General features: G+C 33.6%; 2 protein-coding genes across 3 annotated transcripts; one reads left to right on the forward strand and one right to left on the reverse strand.

The window, feature by feature from the left end:
- Positions 1 to 1460: 1460 nt before the first annotated feature.
- LOC110814729 (auxin-induced protein AUX28-like) lies at positions 1461 to 4211 on the forward strand. Its single transcript, XM_022042284.2, has 5 exons — positions 1461 to 1842; positions 2797 to 3020; positions 3124 to 3259; positions 3412 to 3473; positions 3847 to 4211. The coding sequence occupies exons 1-5, from the start codon at positions 1607 to 1609 to the stop codon at positions 3882 to 3884; spliced, it is 696 nt and encodes a 231-aa protein (XP_021897976.1). The 5' UTR covers positions 1461 to 1606; the 3' UTR covers positions 3885 to 4211.
- LOC110814728 (P-loop containing nucleoside triphosphate hydrolases superfamily protein) lies at positions 3277 to 20199 on the reverse strand. 2 transcript variants are annotated; one of them, XM_022042283.2, is made up of 13 exons: positions 20041 to 20199; positions 19601 to 19731; positions 19449 to 19492; positions 16711 to 16788; positions 9602 to 9794; positions 9456 to 9486; positions 9313 to 9371; positions 9130 to 9203; positions 8120 to 8206; positions 6949 to 7010; positions 6839 to 6867; positions 6660 to 6748; positions 3277 to 3516 (listed from the first exon to the last, which is right to left on the reverse strand). In XM_022042283.2, exons 1-13 carry the CDS (start codon positions 20093 to 20095, stop codon positions 3492 to 3494), a joined length of 957 nt encoding a protein of 318 aa, XP_021897975.2. In that variant the 5' UTR covers positions 20096 to 20199; the 3' UTR covers positions 3277 to 3491. The 2 variants fall into 2 exon arrangements, with proteins under 2 accessions (XP_021897975.2, XP_088073006.1); XM_088216880.1 differs by lacking the exon at positions 16711 to 16788 and having other exon boundaries at positions 20041 to 20188.
- Between the last annotated feature and the right edge of the window lie 816 nt (positions 20200 to 21015).

The raw sequence follows: 21015 nt of genomic DNA on the forward strand, positions 1-21015 counted from the left end.
AACAACACAGTATTAAAGCTAAAGGTGTGTAATGGTGTTCAAAATTATACTTATTACTCCATTTCTATTAATTAATATTAACCCAAGGTTGAATGCATAAATGAACACATCCTGTCTTAACAAATTTTCACATGAAGAAGAAAGTTAAAATATGAATTAATTGATTATATGTTATAAGTTTACCAAAACCTAATTGGGAAATATGAAAGTGTCATTTTTCTATATATATATATACATATATATATATATATCAATTTGGTTACTTGATTAACCTAATTTAGTATGTTTATGTTAAGTTTCTCACTTGTGTGCAAGATCTGACATTCACGAGCTCCCTTAATTTATTGCAATAGACATTAATACAAAATGTTAATTAATTAAATGTTGATGGTCTTAATTAATTAATTAATTAATTAATTAATTAGTCAAATATATGTGGAGAGATGCTACTAATCTTAATTACTTGAATAATTGGGTGGGTTTATTCTTCTGTCTAATCCCCACCCCTTTATATCTATAAATAATTAAAAAATGTGTACTGTTTTTCTCTGTTCCAGTAGCAGTTACCAATGTAATTATAGAAATGTGACTTAAAATCTTGGAAACAATATTTTTGGTCCATAAAAATTAAATAAATTGAGAACCCAATTATTATATATATGCACACATACACATATAAATATATATATATATATATATAGACCCGGTTTGTAGTTACTATATCATCTCATTTCAGTTGGTATATTTTTTTAATTTATTTAATATTCTATTTGTTTATACAAGATAATTTCTATTCAAACATCTTGCAAGTAATAACATGCAAGATGTTTAATAATGACCAAACAAATAATTGCAATTAATAATCTTTAATGTATCTAATTTTTACTTATAATGTTTAATTATAACAATAGATTCATATTTTGATATCATATTATTAAATTACTATTTTGATATATCTATACATACAAGGTAATAGATTTCATTTCTGGAAAGTAATTTCAATTTAACGATTATTGAAATATATACAAAACTTGGGAATATTTAAAATTGTATATATATATATATATATTTTTTTTTTCATATTTGACATTTATTAAGATGCTTCTTTTTTTTTTTATAAAAAAGAAATATACCTGTATAAAATTAAAGACTATTTATATTATTATATAAAATTATATATATATGTGTAATCCATATATGTAGCATCCGCAAACAACTAGTATGTATGTATACATGCAAGGATAATTGAGTGCATAAATTAATAATAATAATAATATAAATATACATTTGGTCATTTCTTTTTCTTAATGTTAGTGTAGCAATTCCAGGAAGATGGGAAAAACCCATTTTGCCACGTGTCAAGATCTAAGATAAGCAAGGGTGAAAAAGGAGTGATAATATTTAGTTTAAATACACATCCAACCCCAAACTCAAAAGACTCTTCCCCTCATCATCTCTTCCATTTTTCTCTTTGTTTACCTCAAACTCTAAAGACGACAGTCAGTTCACCATAGCCATAAACCTCTCAAACAAACCCAAAAAAAACAAAACACAGAAAAAGAGAAAGAAAGAAAAAAAAGAAAGAAAGAATAGGTTGAAGAAGATCATGGCATTTGAAGAGACAGAGCTGAGACTTGGTCTGCCAGGGAATACAGTAGCAGTTGCTGCTGGTGGTGACCAGAACATTAATGGCGGAATAGAAGGAAGTGGAAGGAAGAGAGGATACTCGGAGACATTACAGGTGGATTTGAAGCTCAATCTTTCTTCCAAGGAAATATCTCAAAAAGACAAAACTCTTCCGCCATCTTCAACTACTGATCCACTACCTAAGCCTCCTCCTAAGTACGTTAATGAACACTACTTCTTTAACTTTTTTTTTCCTCTAATTTTTTTCTTTTTGACAAACATTATAAAAAAGAAAAACTGGGTTTTGTTTCTCTCTACTTCTGGACTTCTGGGTAGTTTTTGCATATGTAATTATTATGGTGATTAATTAGAGTTTGGTATAATTACATGGAGGCATATATATTTTTACATGTGACTCAGAAAGGCATGCAGCTGGTTCTAAATTCTACTGGTCATTTAGAGATGAAGCCAAACGATTAGATCTTGAGTTCGTGCATGGAGATTAGTATACAAACAAATATTTATAGTTACAGCATATTGATAATAATTACTTATATGCTGTCTGCAAATAAGTGGGTTGAAATTACAAATAAATAGTAAACTAATTATTTATAACGCAAATATATATAATGGAGATGGAAGTTGTGGTGAAGGTAAATTTTGAAAGTGGTACACATGGGTTGTGGGGAAGGTGGGTGTTCGTAGGGGACAAGCCCATGCCATCAAGTGTTAATTACTCATGCATCGCCATATTCAGCATACAAATATAATATAATATTATATACATACATATATATATATGTACAGTCTCTTACGTAAGGCTATCTGTGCCTCATATTTCAAACTTTTCACCTGTAGCTACTCACCACTACCCATGGATTTACTAATTATATATATTCTCAAACTAGGTAAACAGTGATACATATAACTTGAAATAATTTCTCGATCTATTTAATTAGATTTTACTTGTATAAAATTAATCAAGTTTTATAACAAGTGTTCTATCAACATATATAGATTACAAGGGAATTAGTTTTAATCTAAAGGATTCAAATCTAATAATTTAATTCATTAAAATTATCCCTATAATTCTAATATTAACCCAAAAAAACCTACTTAATACAAATTTAATTGAACTTGTTAATTTATAATTAACTCGATATTTTTTAGGGCACAAATTGTCGGTTGGCCGCCAGTTCGATCGTTCAGAAAGAACATGTTGGCGGTGCAGAAGCCGAGTTCGGAGGAGGTGAACGAGAAGATCTGCGGTGGGTTAGTGAAGGTGAGCATGGACGGAGCACCTTACCTCCGGAAAGTGGACCTCAGGATGTACCAAACTTACCAGCAACTCTCTGATGCTCTTGCCAAAATGTTTAGCTCCTTCACCACTATTGGTATATATAATATACACATAGATCTTTTAAATCTGAATATATTAGTTAAGATATATAATAATATTAATATGTAATTAAATTGTTGAACACTGGATGAATAAAGGAAACTGTGGATCCCAAGGACTGAAAGATTTCATGAACGAGAGCAAACTTATGGATCTGTTGAATGGATCTGACTATGTTCCTACTTATGAAGACAAGGATGGTGACTGGATGCTTGTTGGAGATGTTCCATGGGAGTGAGTTGCCATATCTCTTCATCAATTCTTGATATACATTCACATACATATATATATATATATATATAAAAATCATGGAAATTTTCATCATCAAGTATACGTATATATAGTGTAGCATACTAATCAATAATATTTTGTTTTGTTGTAATCAGGATGTTTGTTGAATCATGCAAACGCCTGCGCGTCATGAAAGGCACTGACGCCATTGGACTTGGTTAGTATTCATTTATCTTCAGTTTTTCAACTTCTCCTTATACCTGCGTGTGTGTGTATGACTATATATATTAATAAATTTAATTTTAATAAACCCGATAAATGATAAATCTCATATATAGAAATTTTATCTATTATCGAGAAAGATATAAATGACGAAACTCATCTATATGAATTATAACTATCATTTAAGACGATGATAAGTAAGGATTCGTGTCTGTATTTTTAATATAATTCGCCTATTTAAATGCTGGTCAGTTAGCTAAAAAAATTAAGATCAGAAAATCATATCAATATCTCACTTCTCTTCTTCTTCCCTCTAAGTTTGTTCTTACTTTTCTTTTCTCCGAGTTCTAACATTATGTATGTTTCAGCTCCACGAGCGGTGGAGAAATGCAAGAAGAGAAGCTAAATGGGAGAGACGAACGTGTGGTAGCATGCAGCAATTAGCAGCCTGCTCCTTCGATCATGGTGCCTTTCCAGACTCTACATGAACTAGGGCTAAAATGGCACAGATGGATTGAGCAGGATGTTACAGTATGCATATATATTCTGTTTGATGTATCAATGTGGTCTCACATATAAACATATGCGTTAAAACTCTTTTCTAGTTTTTAAGTATTTATTACTACGAACAGGAGAGTGCAGTAATAAACTAAGTTTAAAGATTTGGGTATGTGACTATACATATCTATATTCATATATATATATATATATATGTCTTTTATTTGCTTGTTTAGTGTTACAAGTCTTAATGTTTTAATTTGTCTAGTGATCATAACTATGTAATTGTTTGTATTAGTAATAATATCTTGTGTTTAATTGTTTGATTCTTTATTCACTATATGTATATATGTGTGTGTGTGTGTGTGTGTGTGTGTGTGTGTGTGTGTGTGGATATATATATATATAAAGTTATTAATTAATTTTTTTTTCTTGATGGGATGATGGCAATTATTTAATAAATGACAACATTTATGATTATTCTTTTCCTGTTTAATGTGGGGATAAGGATTGAATTAATTGTGAAATGCCCCATGATGAGTAGATATTGTTTGGAGGAGGGAGCAAGATCATGTGAAGGTTTGATGGAGCATTTACTGGGCGCCCATTTGTTTAGGTTTAGTTGATTTATATATATTGCTGTATGTATTCATGAAAAAGATTGCTGTCTCCGTATACATATATACCATATGTTATATAATATTCTACACAGCCGTAGTTTCAGGTTTGAAGTTGATTAGTATATAATCCTATATACCCACTGGAGTGATTAATTCAACCGAAGGAGAGAAATAAACTAATCATAATTTATGAAGTTATTTTAATAATCGTATTTTTTTAGTTGAAAAATCAATTTTAATATCATTTAATTCTGATCTTCAAGTTGTTTGAGATGTAAAAGATAATCATAATTTATATATTTAATATTAATTAAATTAACCTTTCCCTCGTATTGAAAGAGAATTATAGAAACACCTAATTGAATGAATATAAAATTGATTTAGAATTATAAACAATCAAATTTCTACAGTATTTTAACTGTACATATTTCCTTTCACATTCTACATAATTGAAAATTGAACCAAATTAAATACATATGTGCGGGTACATACATACACCTATTACTCAACCAGTATGTATATAATATGGCTCATTTAACAGATGTTTTATTCATTTATTAGCTCATTAAACTGACTGTAATTAAATTCAGTACCCAAAAACTTTCCCCTAATTAACCAATATATATATATATATATATATATATAATATGGCAAGAGAATTTGGTTCTTTGAGTATAATTTTACATATTTTGATATATAGCTTATTATATACCCTAGAGGCAAGTGGGGCTTTACAACAATTAACCCTTGTATCTTATGTCTGACACCTGGTAAGGTTCATGCATTTCTATTCATGGCAATTGTCCTTGCTTTTAGCAACTAGTTATAAATAACCTACTTCTAAGACACAGAATAGAATCCTAAAGCTACATAAATATATGTATAATCAAGATATACATACATACATACATATACAGTCAAAAGATAATACTACAGATTTTAATTGTATTCTGTTTACATCTTTTAATTGTATGTTCCTTCCTAACATTTTCTCTTTTTGCCGACTAACCTTTTGACCGTCACACAGGGTAAGATTCGAATACTCATTAAGAGATGAGCTTTCACCAAGCAATGTTATGATGTCAAATTTGGCATTGAAAAGGGATAAAGAAATTAGGTAACCATAACAATCAAGCTTCACGTGAGGGTCCTTTTATGGTTTGGTCCACAACTTCAATAATTTTATTTTGAAAGGAAAAGAAAAGGCAAAGTATAGAGACTAGTTTAACTGTACTAGTGAGATCTACTTTTGAGGATGCGAAGATTTAGCTTAAACTTTGGGATCTGCTTTATTAGCAACAGACAAACAATCCTCAAAGTCATATATTTAGCAACCTTCTAAGCCAAGTTATGAACACAATTTCCTAAACCAAACTTTAGCTTTGTTTTGCATGTGTCTGATCTTATTTGATTCATATTTCTGAACAATAATCCGGAAATTGTGACCTCTTAATTAGTAGTTTAGATGGAATCAGAACACTATCAAATTAGTAGCTGGATATTGCAGTTCTGATTATACGTACTAAAACAAAATATCACGATCGAAGACACGAAAATCATAAACAATGACCAAGACAATAATATAAATACCCTATTCTTTTTATTTCTGTTTGGTTTATAGAAAAAAAAAATTTAGTTTTAACTTTTAAAATCTAGATATAGATAAACATATTCTTATTATTCATGAAAATACATGACGGAATGTGTCTGAAGTAATCAAAGTTTGTATACTGAAGGAAGCCTTAGTTTTACGATTAATGTTTCCTAATGCTATTTTGTATGGGGTATTCTATTTAAAGATTTGATTAATTCAAAATTGGTAACACTGTCCTTTTCAACTGAAACATTTGAAGCTGTCTTCTAATAAAAACTGGTACCTGACTTTTTGGATTATTCGTTATTTATTTCAACATGCATGCACTTTTTAATGAGAAAAAAGAAAACACTTATTGACAATTTCACTTGCTTATTGTCTTCTTTAATTGGTCGCCATCTACTTTATGCACACAACAGATCAGACGGACAATATTTTCTTTAATTACTGAGTTAGCAAGTGAAGTCACCTTGAAAAGTCAACTGATCGGATTATTAAATCTGCATTTTTCTTTGACTTCATTATTAGTTCCGCGTTAGGCCGGTCATTATACTCTATCTGCATGATGAATTCAATCACAATTTAAGTTAGAAAAACAACTAAAGTTGATGAGTAGAGATATCTTTACAGAGTGAGATTGAAGCTTACCCGACATTTAGCAACATCAGGTGGTTTCCCTGTAATTGAAGAAAAAACAAATCATTCCTTTTATTATCTGTTCCATGCAAGTAATTGAAGAACAGTCAAAGAGCTAGTACCTGTGGAAATATGTCTTCTTAAAACTCGTTGCATTGCCTCGTCAAGATCAAGCTCAATGAACCTTGAGGGGGCAGCAAAAACAAACAGTCATTCAAAAATTTGCCAGAGGCAATAATTCAATGGTCTTCCTTCATCCTCCATTTTTTCATATACATGAAGAGGAAACAATGAATCGGATTTCTAAAACCAAACAAATTATTTCTAGCAGGATCAAGAAAATAAATCTGAGTGAGTTTATTCTTCCCGGTCGAATGCTCATCTCATAATATCTTTGCATAACAAATTGTATAAATCATAGTAATTGGCACAAACAGGAAACTTCTGGTTCCATGAAAGTAATCAGTTATGCTCAAACAAAAGGCAGCTGGGTTGCAATGGACAGTAGTCCAGTTGGTACCATCCCCATACCCAGTGACTGATCTCGATAATTTCGATGAGTGTAAATGCCTGTGTTAAGAAATCTCATTTTCTTCCCTGGTAACAAAGCCACATACCTAATTTTTTGTCTATTCTTTCTATGGACCTAATTTTTATGGATTTAGTGATCAATTAAATTCTACCAAATACGTAAGTTTAACTTCTTAATGTCAGCAATAATAAAAACCCAGCCAATATTTATAAATTATAAATTGCAAAGGCTCCATAAATTATGCCCAAATAATATTGAACTAAGTGCGGAAGTATTTGTAAAAGAGAAAATGAAGTCAATCCTCACAGGGAAATGGAATTACATATCATCCACGAGAACAAAATTACCCATTACTAAAAATTGAGACACCAAAAATTATGAGATGAAACTATAGGGAAAACTTGGAGGATTTTCTCGTTAATTGTCTCAAGACAGGCAGTTTCTGGCCATGCTATTTAACCGTCAAATAAAATGACAAAGATAAATGTGCAGCATGAGCAATTGGACAGCGGAAGGTAATTTTAAGGATATAGTCCTCATGTAGATTTGCTACATCTAATGCCTGTCCCCATAAAAAAGAATAAAAGCTATGGAAAACTTCAGTATGCTATATATAAACATATACCATCATGATCATATACAAAAAAAAACCCTGCCTCCTTGAACCCTGTATTATTTTGTAAATAAATTAACTTGGAAAAAACATATATTCACAAAGGCAGAAAATGAAAAAAACTAGCATGATAGAACTTAATCCTTACCACTTCTCATCAAATATGCATGATACATCCTTCCAAAGCCCTTCTTCTAAAAACAGATAATTTCCTTCTACAATGACAACCTTATGCCTGCAAAGAGAGAGAAAAAATTTCAATTGATAAAAATCGTATGTAAAGGTTCACACTTCACAATGGATCAGCATCGGCTCATGGTTTCTCCATTCAAACAATCAAGAAGTTCCACATTAAAAAATTGGGGGAAAACCTTTTTGTTTCTTTTTTCTTTTTCTTTATACCATATTACTTTACCATGTATATGAAACTAAAAACTAATTGTCATAAGCAAAAAGTTTTTTAATCGACGGGAAGAAAAAATTTCAAATATCAAAATGTGAGTCAGACTAGAAATCTAGTTATGCCAAAATCACGAAAATTGCATGCGAACGTATAGTAGTAAAAAAAGTCTACACCAAGCAATTATCCAAAAGAAATAGAAAATGGCTTCATTTTACGTGGTAAGTAACAATTGTTGTATAGCTTAAAAGAACAATCATGTAATTTAAGGATATGAGTTGAATGCTAAGGACATTTATCTCAACATATGTATGACAGTAAACCAGTAAAGAAAACATCAAAAATTTGATAAGAACAAATAAAGTTATTTGATCTAATGAAAACCTTCTTATGATTCGTATTACATTGGTAAATATGTTTCACCACCAAGACAGCAGAATCCAATTCCAGACTCAATGACATCAGAACAGTTAGGCTTGTAAAAAAGAATTTTCTTTGGCTTGTCTTAAATCATTCTAATTCATGAATATTAATATAATATAACACAATAAATTAATTTCTGAAGCAACCCACAAAATACACGACCAGCTTTTTGGGTATCATATGGCATACTGTTAAAGCTTCAGTCACAACCACTAAGATAATATGGACTTCAAATTTAAAAAATAAAGGGGGCAGGAAGGAACTTAATACACCTTAACAACATCATTATCACATTGTTAATAGGACTATTAGCATGAGAGAATTTAATCACTTACTGAAGGCTCACAAATATATCATCTTCAACTGGATCCCCAACACCATGGTCAAATGATGGTGCATAAACTGACCCCTGAGTAATTTAACCCATAACATCATGTTATATTCACGTAAATGCTATGTTCCCTTTTTCCAAACAACAAACTAAATTTGTTACATTCACAACATGATTAACAACCAACCTCATTCCTCAACTTTGTCAAACAGTTTAACAGTAGCATGGGAGAAAATGTCCATGGAGCTGATTCATGAATGGAAGGATCAAGATTTGAAATTTAAAAGGAAAAGGATCCAGACTGCTGATAGTGAAAATTGAAAGTCTCACCTCCTCTTCTTGCATGGGCTTCTTCTGGATCCTAAAACATGGAAACTAGTCAAGAGTCACAGATCCCAAATGCAAACATTTCAATAATAACAAATGATAAAGAAAACCACCTAGGAAAAAAACAGATAAAGAAGAGTAGGTCTGACCTCCATTTTATCTAGCTGAGCACGATATAAATGAAACCCATCCATGGAAAGCACAGTAGCAACATCTGGAGGCTCAACTTCAGAATCAAATGAACAAGCTTTCTGGGGCCATAACTTGTTAACGCGTCGCACTACTTCAGAGGCTAAGGTAGTCTTTCCTGCACCAGGAGGGCCAGCTAAACCTACAATATACCTGCAAGATTTCTCGTGCGCAGAAAATAATTCAATGTGCTAAGTGAATTTACAGGATAGGGAATCTGAATGCATGAGAAACAGCATACTTTATAGTACAAAATACCAAAAACAATGACAAGCAGCTACATAAACACAAATTCTTGTCCGGTTCTTAGTTGCTTGGTTCCTAGGCTAGTACACATTGGAATTTTGGGACAGATAGGAACAGTAATTACATAAGATAATAAAAATGCAAATTTCATGCTCATACAGGTTCAATTGAACACATCAAGCACTATGATAGATGAAATTGCAGGTTAGGCAAATCAGAAGAAAGCATGAGAAACAGTATACATAAATGCCAATCCCACAAAAGTGACTAGCACAAATATGGATAGTTGGGGGCAGCACTTATATATTACTAATATAAATGCAAATAAGTTAGCTTGAACTCTGTTATATGGCAATGATGAATAAAAATTGCCTCTGTAACATGAGAAATGTGCCACTTAATGAGCCTAGTGCTTGTTTGACATAGTACCGTTAGATGTTTCACACGGTACCCACAGACAGTTCTCTAACCGGGTAATAGAAGGAATATTTTTAACAAACTCTACTAGGAGAGCCCTAAATTTATGTTAAAATATGAAAATAAAAGGGAAAAAGACTTCTATACAAATTATATCTAGTTAGCAACATTTAGAGGGATTGCGTGCTTAACAAGAAGGCATAGAATGCAATGCACATATGTTATATGGAATTTTCTGTCAGTCAGCCCCTGAAAGTATATCAAAGGCGAAGTAACAAATCTTCGAAAGTTTATCAAACACGGATAAGATTGTGGGGTAGCTTGGCGTCCATTGAGTAGAATTGGTTGTTTCAGGGAGTTGGGTCACTGGTTAGTTAAGTTGCTTTATTGTAATCAACTTTGTTAGACTTCAGAATAAGCAGTATAAATAGCCCAATGTAACAGCAATTCAAACCATTCTAGGAAATTCAAATTTAGATATTCTCCATCTCTTCTTCTTCTCTGGCCCCTCCTAAGTTTCTCTCTCTCTCTCTCTGTTCTCTAAATTTCTCCTCCTCTTCTTCTTCTACTTGCTTAATTTCTTTACTAAATATCACATCAAAGCTAAATGACTAAGACTTCTGACAAAGTGGTAACATAGCAGTTCGATTCAGAGATGATGCGACCTTCCATGGCCATGATGACAAGATCCAAAGTAAATGCTCACTGAGCAGCATCGATTTCAAGAGCTAGATGACTCTATCAAACACGTTTTGACCAATGGCTAACAGAATTCATGACAAAAATGTACAATTTCAAAAACAAACTCTTTAGCAGTTCAACCAAATTGTGAAATGTTGCACAGTAAAGCATGAATAACCAAGTCGAAAAACCAGGTAAGTACACAATCACCCTCTGTTCAACCTGATAAAGGATTACTGCCTATGCCCATGACTTGTGAGGCTGGGGAAAGTACTGGACGATTAAGGAGTGTCAATAGTAATTCCACTCTACCGAAGGTAGAGATACCATTATTTATTTGAAGGTTTTAACCCGAGAGCTTGGTTGGGTCGATGCCTCAAATATTTCTATATGAATGGAACTCCGGACAAACAAAGAATGGAAACTGGTTCTCTGTTCTTAGGCGAGCTCGCCGATGCTTGGAACTAAAGATGGCTTGCTAACAATGCTGATTTAGAACAGGACATCTTTATGGAGAAATTGTGTACGATATTTGGGGTGGGCAGAACAAAGAGATGTTACAGAATAACTCAACAAAATTGTCCAAGTAGGAACAGTTTTGGAGTACCAAGAACAGTTTGAGCATTTACGAGCTCTTATGATGATTGATACAAGGCTGATAATTAGGCTGTTAAAGCCTCGGATCCTAAACCAAGCATTCAAGCATGCCCTGTTGCAAGAGCAGTCAATAATTAAGATTGCAAAGAGCCAACACTTCAAGGGCGTAGTTCTTCCTACTCACCCTATAATGGATCCCCAGTGAGCTGTCGAGACAATATTAAGGAGAAAGGTAGACAACAAACCACGGGCCCTAAATCAACGAGAAGTGGGTGTTAAAAAAGTTCAGTTGCTTGTTTTCATTGGGGTGACCGGTACTTCCTGAGGTACCATTGTAAAGCCAAGATTGTTATGGCAATAGGATAAATTGTGGAAGTTGATGATGATGGTTAATGGTACCAGACAATTCGGGGCAGCGTAGGGAAAAAGAAGACACTGGCACCTTGTCATTGCAAGCTATGGAAGGTGTCGCTGTGGGAGGCCTCCTCAAGATCAAAAAGGATACTAGAAGGGAAAAACATCATTAACTTGTTGGATAGTGGTAGTTCCCGTTCATTACTTGATGTGAACATCCCAAAGTCTGATAAACAAAGGATCACAAATGATGAAGTACTCATAGTGATAGTACCTAATGGCTAGAAAATATTTAGCAGGGATAAATGCTTGGAAGTTACATGGTTTATGTAGAGCTACAGCTGTTACAACTTCAGAGTCACAGAGCTTGAGATTACAATATAATGATATCAGGTGTTGATTGGATAAAACGATACAGCCCCATGGTATTTGACTCTGTTAGATCAACAGTGAAATTCAATTATGAAGACATAAAGATTTTCTTGAATGGAGCAGAAGGAAATAACATATTGATGGGCCTCTCTGGGAACAAAACATAGAAACTACTCAAGCAAAAGCAACATATAGAAGATATTACAGTCTCTAGGAACCTGAGCTAGAATATATTGACAGCTCAGAGAAATATTGGCCAAATACAGGGATGTCTTCTAGGAACCTGAGGACATTCCCCCTCTCAGGGCCTGCAATTATGCCACACCCTTGGTCAAGGGCCACCAGCAATCAATGTTAGGTCATACTGTCATGGCTATTTTCAAAAGAATGAGATAGAACGCCAAGTATCCAAAATGCTGGATGGCTACATCATCCGACCAAGCAACAGCCTTTTCTCTTATCCAGTATTGCTAGTCAAGAAGAAGGACGAGACTTGGAGGTTCTGCATCGAATACCATGAACTCAACTCTCTCACAGTCAAGGACGAGTTTCCTATTCTTATCATTGGTGACCTACTGGATAAATTATGCAGACCTATAGTATTCTCCAATATTGATTTAAGAGCTGATTGCCACCAGATTAGGGTGAGAGAGAAAGACATTCATCAAACGGCTTTCCAAACTCATGATTTTATGAGTTCTAAGTGATGCAATTTGGGCTACAAATTGTACCAGCAATCTTTCAAGCGCTTATAAATCATACTTTGAGAAAGTATTTACAGAAATTTGTGTTGGTTTTCGTTGATAATATTCTAATCAATAGTAGGAATAAGCAGGACCACTTTGAGCAGTTACATGTTAAGAAGACCAAATGTTTCTTCCTTCTGCGTGAAGTTGAATACTTGGGCCATGCAATCTCTTACTAAGGGATCAGGACACACCGGAAGAAGATAGAAGTAATGTTAACAGGCCCCAACCAAACCAATGAAGGCTTTGTGAGGATTTTTTTATTTACGGGTTATTACTAAAAGTTCATTAGAAATTACAGAGTGATCATCAAGCCTCTGACACATTTGCTCAAGAAAATGCTTTCCATTGGATGGCAGGGACCACATAAGCCTTCTAGCAACTTAAGTCAACCATGAGTGGCAGTCCAGTGCTCAAACTTCCTACGAACCGCTCATAGTGGATGCTAATGCTAGTAGAAAAGGAATTGAAGTCGTTCCGATGCAAGGAGGACAATCCACTGCTTTTTTTTTAAATAAAAAGTATAAATCCATTGACTGTACACATTAAGGGGGTGCAAACTTATGTGCAAAAGTATTTACAAATCCGTTAAAATATTTATTAAATGACCAAAATCCTCCATAGTAACTAACCCATTACAAAAAAACTTAGGATTTGAAATCATCTCGCTCTAATCTTATCCATATCCTCCTTCACCTCGTCAAATGTTCCCATGTTCCTATCTTTCCAAATAACTCAAAATATTGCCAATGAAATGAGCCTCAAATATTTTCTCCGACCAGTAATACCCTTCCAAACCCAAATTTCATCCCTTACATTTCTCTCCATAATCCAGCTATACCCCAAATCCCATAACCTAATGTCCATAAGCTATACACTATGGAGCAACAAAGAAGAATGTGATTAGAGGTCTCTTCCACTCTCTTACATAAACAACACCAATTAACCATGATCCTCTCCCTTCTTATCAATTTATCAATGACCAAATGGCACAGTCTTGCATGCAGTGGCCAAATGGCGCCATTACTTGGAAGAGATGCACTCCGTGATCAATACTAACAAGAGAAGCTTCAAGTATCTCCTAGATCAGAGGGTCATGTCATTGGTACAACAAAAGGAAGCAGTCGAACTTCTTAGACTCAATTATACTATCCAGTATAAACAAGGAACCACCTATGAGTTGTTGATGCCCTATTGAGGCGCCTAGAGGACGATACAGAAGCAGAAATAATGACAGTGGTAACAACAACCACACCTGCTAGCAAACACCCATAAAGGTTATTCTATCCTATCAGCCCTACTTGAAGAGTTGCTCATTGCACCTAACAGTCGACCCCTTTTTAGTTTGAAGAATGAAGTTTTACGTTTCAGAACCGTGATTAGCTCCAGCACTGATTTAAAAGATCGAATCTTGTATCAATACCATAATTCTGTTGTAGGGAATGGGGGTTATTCATTCCAGAATCAGAACAACTTATAAACGCCTCAAACAACATTATTTTGGCATAAAGCCAAATGACAAGTCATGCGGTGGATCCAAAGTTGTGAAATTTGCCAACATTGTAAGACAGATAGAATTCCCTCACCGGCTATTCAAGCTAGGACCCATGTCTCCCTCGACTTCATCAAGCAACTACCAAAATCAGAAGCCAATGATACTATTCTTGTGATAGTTGACCGTTTCACCCATATGACCACTCCACAGCCTTATGACACCATTTCACTCCTCAAGGGATAGCCAGACTGTACATTGAGATTATTCCTCATTTGCATGGAATTCTACGAGTCCTGGTTTCTGATAGAGACAAAGTCTTCACTAGTCTCTTTTGAAAGGAGTTGATGAAGTTATTGGACATATTGATTCATTTCAGCTCAGCCTATCACCTCCAAACAGATAGCTAGGCCGAGCACCTAATCAATGCTTGGAAATGGACCTTAGATCCATCCCATACCAGCAACCAAAGACATGGACTAAATCGGGACTATATGGCTAACTCTCGCAGAAATGTGGTACAATTCCTCACACCACTCCAGCTTGAAAATGTCCCTTTTTCAAGCCCTATAAGGTTATGCCAGCTACACTTCCTAGACAAAACAAATACACAAACACTATCACAGGCAGTGGAAGATTACTTGGCTGAGTGTTGCTAGATGAGAAAAGAGATCCGTCAGGATCTGCTTATGGCTCACTCTGCACTAAATAGTGTGGTAAGATGCCCCAAAGTGACAGGCAGTTCAATGATCATGACCTGAAGAGATTGGTCAGCATCTGATTACAGTGCAGCATTGCACCTAAATAGTATGCTGACATGCACCAAAGTGACAGGCAATTTAATGAGCATGACTTGGTTCTCCTCAAGCTCCAACCTTTTTGACAAAGCTTGGCTCGCGGGCCCAACTTCAAAGCTGTCCTAATGTTTTATGGGCCATTTGAGATTGCACAGAGGATCAGACAAGTGGCCAACAAATTGAAGTTACCTACTACTTCTCACATCCATCTCGTTGTCCACATCTCCTAATCAAAGAAATATGTGCCTAGTAAACAAATTCACTTTGATGATCTACCTGAGTGTGACCCAGATGGGCTAATAGTCGTGCATCCACAAAGAATTCTGCAACAACAAAGAATCCTTCACAACAGGAAAGAGGTAGACCAAGTACTAGTCCATCATCTGGAACTTTTGATGAAGACAACACTTGGGAATATTCTGAGTTCCTGTACCACATTTTCCTCATCTCAACCTTAGGGACAAGGTTACTGTTCGAGCAAGAGGGTATTGTCAGTAAGGCCATCAAAGTATATCAAAGGTCAAGAAACAAATCTTCTAACATCCATCCTGTTGTCCACATCTCCTAATTAAAGAAATATGTGCCTAGTAAACATATTCACTTTGATGATCTACCTGAGTATGACCCAGATGGGCTAATAGCCGTGCATCCACAAAGAATTCTGCAACAACAAAAAATCCTTCACAACAGGAAAAAGGTAGACCAAGTACTAGTCCATCATCTGGGTCATACACTTGGGAAGATTCTGAGTTCCTGTACCGCAGTTTCCTCATCTCAACCTTAGGGACAAGGTTACTGTTCGAGCAAGAGGGTATTGTCAGTAAGGACCTCAAAGTATATCAAAGGTCATCTTTGAATGTTTATCGAAGGCAAGATAAGATTGAGGGTAGCTTGGGGTCCATTGAGAGAAATTGTTTGTAGCAGGGAATATCAGTCACTAGTTAAGTTGCTTTGTTGTAACCAACTCTATTAGACTTTAGAATCAGCAATATAAATAGCTCAATGAAACAGCAATTCAAACTATTCTAGGAACTTCAGATTTAAATATTCTCAATCTCTCTCTTCTTCTCTACTCCCTCCTAATTTCTCTTTCTGTCTCTCCCTTTCTTCTATTTCTATCTCTCTTCTAAATTTCTCATTCTATTCTTCTTTTACTTGCTTAATTTCTTCACTGATATCACATCAGAGCTAAATTACCAAGGCTTCTGACATTTTGTTTTCACTTGAAAGTTGAAAGTTAAAATGAAGGTATGTCCATAGACAAGATATCCAGAACAGCTGAGAACAAGGTATGGATGAAACAGCAACAACTGATTAGTAAGGCACAGAAGTCTGATTTCTTCATTCACCAGGAGATTTAAACTTACTTCAGGTTCGGGTTCGATGCTGCTGCTGATGTAGGAACAAGTCGTTCTGCCAAAGCATCATAAATCTCATCCATACATCTTCAAGATAAAAGAATAAACAATTATGATAAATAAGGGAAACAAATAGAATAACCAGTTTACCAAAAAGAACAGTTAAAAAACTGTTAAACAGAGTACAAAGTTTGTTGCAAGTATCTGAGTCCCTAAAAAAATTAAATTTGTGCCAATTGTTCTCTGTTAAAATAGATTAGGAATGTAACACTGTCACAATTGGACAACATATATATTTCTTAAAAAAGAAGAGAGGAGTTTAACACTGTCACAATGTCAGCTATGTAAAGCTAGTTGACTTCATATCATTCACCAAGAAACCACGAATGTAGCAGACAGGTCCAAACTTGAAGTTCTTAGAACGGGTTGTCTGACCTATATCCAATTTCAAGCCTTAAAATATTTTAGTTTGATTTTAGTCTATATTAATTAATTGCATTCAGATTGGATTATTATAACATAAATGACCAAGCCAAAGAACTAGGTGATGCATAACAAGAAGATTCTAACTAAAAATATATTTCAATAGTAAGATATGCTATAATGGTTATGTATTATTAAGACATTTAGCTTATTTAGGAACTAGTATATATAGGTTTATTTTTTAAAAAATAAAAAATATGAAATATATATATTAACAGAGTACCAAAGGGGTATCATCCATGTACAAAAGATTTACTATCGAGTTAGGGTATCAATGACATTTTCAAAATTTTCATCCCTAATAATGTCATGCTCCAATAATATAGACCCAAAAATATGAAATCACCTATCCCTCAATCTATACATCAAATTCTCTTTCCCATCAAAAGCTCTGTAGTTCTTTTTTTTCCAAATAACCAAAAAAATGGTTAAATGTCAAATTAATACATTTTTTTTCCTTTACATAATCCACCCCAAGCCCAAATTTCCTCCCTAATTCTACCTGCCATTGCCCAATTAATCCCTAGAAGCCCATAAACCATGCACCACAGATCATAAGTCACTGGATAGCATAAGAGAAAATGGTTACACGACTCCCCTGCATTCAAACATAGGTAACATCGGTTGGCGAGAGAATGGCCTCTGATCATCAGCTTGTCAGTGGTCAATATACATTCCCTGCTAGCCTCCCAAGTAAAAAAAAAAAAAAAAAAAGCAATTCTAGGAGGTGCTCTTGACTTCCAAATCAGTTTTACCAGGAATGTTTTGTTTATTTCAGACCCTTCTCCCCTAAGATGACTGTCGTAGAACTTAACAGAAAATATCAATAGGTTTATTAATAATATAAATTTATTATTTTTTATTTAGTGAGGATCTTATTTAGTTATTTTCTATTGTAGGTTATTCCAATTAATTTAACTTATTTGCCTATTTAGTAGAACTTCTAAATAGATTTAAGAATTCCTATTCTGATTGCAATCTATTACATATAAATAGGGCATTCTATCTTAGTTATCTGGTAGATTATTCATATGATTATTATTCAACCACTGAGTTGTTGATTTCATATCAAGATTTGATATATCTAGTTTTGGTTCTTAATATATGTTCTTTGAGTATTGTGTTCAAGCTTTCTTTGTCCTTTATCGATTTGTATCAGAACCTAAAATCGATCTATCACGTTACCATGATTTTCTTATTCCAACCTCACAAAACACAACCTACTTCCAAAAAGAAAAAAGAAACCTAAAACCCTCAATAAGCCGCCATCAACAACAAGAGAGAGAAACAACACGACAACCGTCAGCTCAACTCAAGGCCGCTGCTGGGAGGTGGCCGACACTGCCCTTCTGTTGGCTTCAGAGGAGCCCAATTGGCTCTTCCACCAAGTTTAAGCTGCTCATTGTCACTAAAAAAATAATTCACCCAACTATCCCCTGCACCCTGGTCAAATAGTAGATAGATAATGTGACAACCCCTCCAACTGCCCTGCTAATTCTTGCTGTTGTGCAATTAATGCAGCCCAGTCTAGTACCCTCTCCACACAGTTTTGGCTCTATTTCCCTGATATAGGTTCTCGAAGTAACTGCGGTAGGAAGGAAAGAAAATCTTCCATAACCCCCTGCTCTGATATCAAATTGTTATGTTCTTTATCCCCAGATCTAGTTCCGGATTTTGACACTGAAAAATCATAGAAGAATTTGCATGATCTTTCTGCAATCTTCTTACGTTTTAACCTTTCCTTGAAACTTTTGGACCTGTTAAGAGAAAACCAAATGATCTCCTTGAACAAGAAAGCACTCAAAAGCCTTTACTTCTGCCTACTCTTCTACTTGTTCCAGTATTGATTATAAAGATACACATCCTAGGACAAGGTAAGGACATAAGAAAAATAAACAATCATAAACTGTTCCCATATCTGTGCAGCAAGTTATCAAGTCACCACAATGTGTGAACATCCTTAAGAAAATAATCTCAGCTGCTGTTTTATTTTTATTATAGACCACAACAACAACCACTCAACACCTTAAAACCGAATATAGAAGAGAGGCTTTAGCAACAATGTCAATAACTTTCTTCAGATAGCTTGAAATATTCTTCATCCCGAAAAGATGAAGAAACCCGGCAATAACTCCATGAACATAAATTTGGGGAAAAAAATATGTGCCTAAAGACCATCAGACTGTGAAATTCAAGCATGTTAAAGAGTCACAGTCACACAAGAGACTTGAGAATATCTTTGAAAGCAAAAAAGCAATAAATACCTGTCTTCTATAACAGTAACTCCTTTATTTTGACTACATAAAACCTGAGAAATTAACAGAATAATAAACAACAGACAATATCTATTTTCAAATTCTATTTTAGATTCAAAGATGAAAAAGGAAAATGTACTGAAAGAGCAAAGGGCGTCAACCTGCAAATGATTTTTCTTCAGCTGTGGAAATCCAGTACGAGGCACTAAAGGTTGTACAGTTCTTCTATTCAATGGAAGAGACAGAAGATACCGGTTCCATAATGGAACCTTAATCCTTTTAAGCAGAGATTCTGCAGATTACACTTCAGCTACTTAAGATACAGAAACCTAAACCGACAACAATTATATATTAAAGCGTCCAATCACCCCAAAATGAGAATATGCAGTAGTGTACGCCAACAGAATAAATTTTGAAGTTGTGAAAAGGGATTTCACGATGATGTCCAATTTGTTTAATTTTCTTTTTGTGAAGATCGTCATTCAGAAGCAAAAATGAGCATATCGCACTGATTAGGATCGTTTCAATTTACAATAGAATTGGCTAGAATTTATCACTAGATACCGAATTTATATAAATTCTTTGCATGAGAAAGAGAAACCTGTTGATGAACAAGAATACGCTTTCGGACTTGCGGAAAACGACGAGACCTCCATTGTTGAATTGATAGAAGGGAGAAGTTGGATACCGCTCGCGGAGCTTAACAAGAATCAACAGCGAAAAAATGACTGATGACGCCAACTCTGTGATTTCACAAGACAATAATAATAATATTATTATTTATTTATTTATTTACTGACTTATATTTAATCAGGTGTTTTTATATACTGTAAAATTCTAAATTAAAATAAAAATATAATTAATTAGAGAATGAGTTAAACCGTAAATATTATATTTTACAATTTTAGTACCAAATATCTTATATCTAATAGTGTGTTTTTATTATTGAAAATATTTAATTAAAGTAAATATATAATTGATTAGATAAGTAACAAAATTGCAAATGATTTATTTTATAATTTAGTATAATCAAGATAGTCACACCACATAATTATTACATTACTTTAATTAATAATATAAATTTTAAAATAGACAATTAGTGATATTTTAATTACACTAGTTTTAATTTCAATAAAATTTTCAATCAAACAATAGCTTATATAATTTTAATAAAATTTTAAATATACACTCAAGAAAAACTTTATATATAATATATTCTGTATTTCTTTTTTAATATATAAGTATCTTTTGTGTTACTTTATTTAAATAATAATATTTTTAAAAATTATAAACCATAATATATATCACTTTAATTTTAAAAATAAAAAGTTTTACCGCTCTTTATTTTAACCCATTAACTTATATAATATGACGATAAAATTAATTAAACGTATAAATAATATATTACTAAATTTACTTTTAAAAATTATTTATAAACTTCAAACAACTTTTATACTTAAAGATTTATTATTAACACTTAAACACAACTGTATCTCAACTCGAGGATATTTTGCTTTAAAGTTACATATTAATAAGAGCTATAATCAAAGTAGCATTGTTGTATCTAGGAAGAATG

The sequence above is a fragment of the Carica papaya genome, chromosome 3 (assembly GCF_054855325.1).
Source record: "Carica papaya isolate Zhongbai chromosome 3, ASM5485532v1, whole genome shotgun sequence".
Taxonomy (NCBI): domain Eukaryota; kingdom Viridiplantae; phylum Streptophyta; class Magnoliopsida; order Brassicales; family Caricaceae; genus Carica; species Carica papaya.

What these genes read in the sequence shown, in the direction of transcription:
- LOC110814729 (XM_022042284.2), top strand. Translation starts at nt 1,607, where the DNA reads ATGGCATTTGAAGAGACAGAGCTGAGACTTGGTCTGCCAGGGAATACA. An exon ending in TAGCTCCTTCACCACTATTG is followed by an intron (nt 3,021 to 3,123) that starts GTATATATAATA and finishes GGATGAATAAAG; the next exon opens with GAAACTGTGGATCCCAAGGA. An exon ending in CACTGACGCCATTGGACTTG is followed by an intron (nt 3,474 to 3,846) that starts GTTAGTATTCAT and finishes TGTATGTTTCAG; the next exon opens with CTCCACGAGCGGTGGAGAAA.
- LOC110814728 (XM_022042283.2), bottom strand. Translation starts at nt 20,095, where the DNA reads ATGGAGGTCTCGTCGTTTTCCGCAAGTCCGAAAGCGTATTCTTGTTCA. An exon ending in TGACAAAGTTGAGGAATGAG is followed by an intron (nt 9,204 to 9,312) that starts GTTGGTTGTTAA and finishes TAAATTACTCAG; the next exon opens with GGGTCAGTTTATGCACCATC. An exon ending in CGATCAGTTGACTTTTCAAG is followed by an intron (nt 3,517 to 6,659) that starts GTGACTTCACTT and finishes ACACACACGCAG; the next exon opens with GTATAAGGAGAAGTTGAAAA.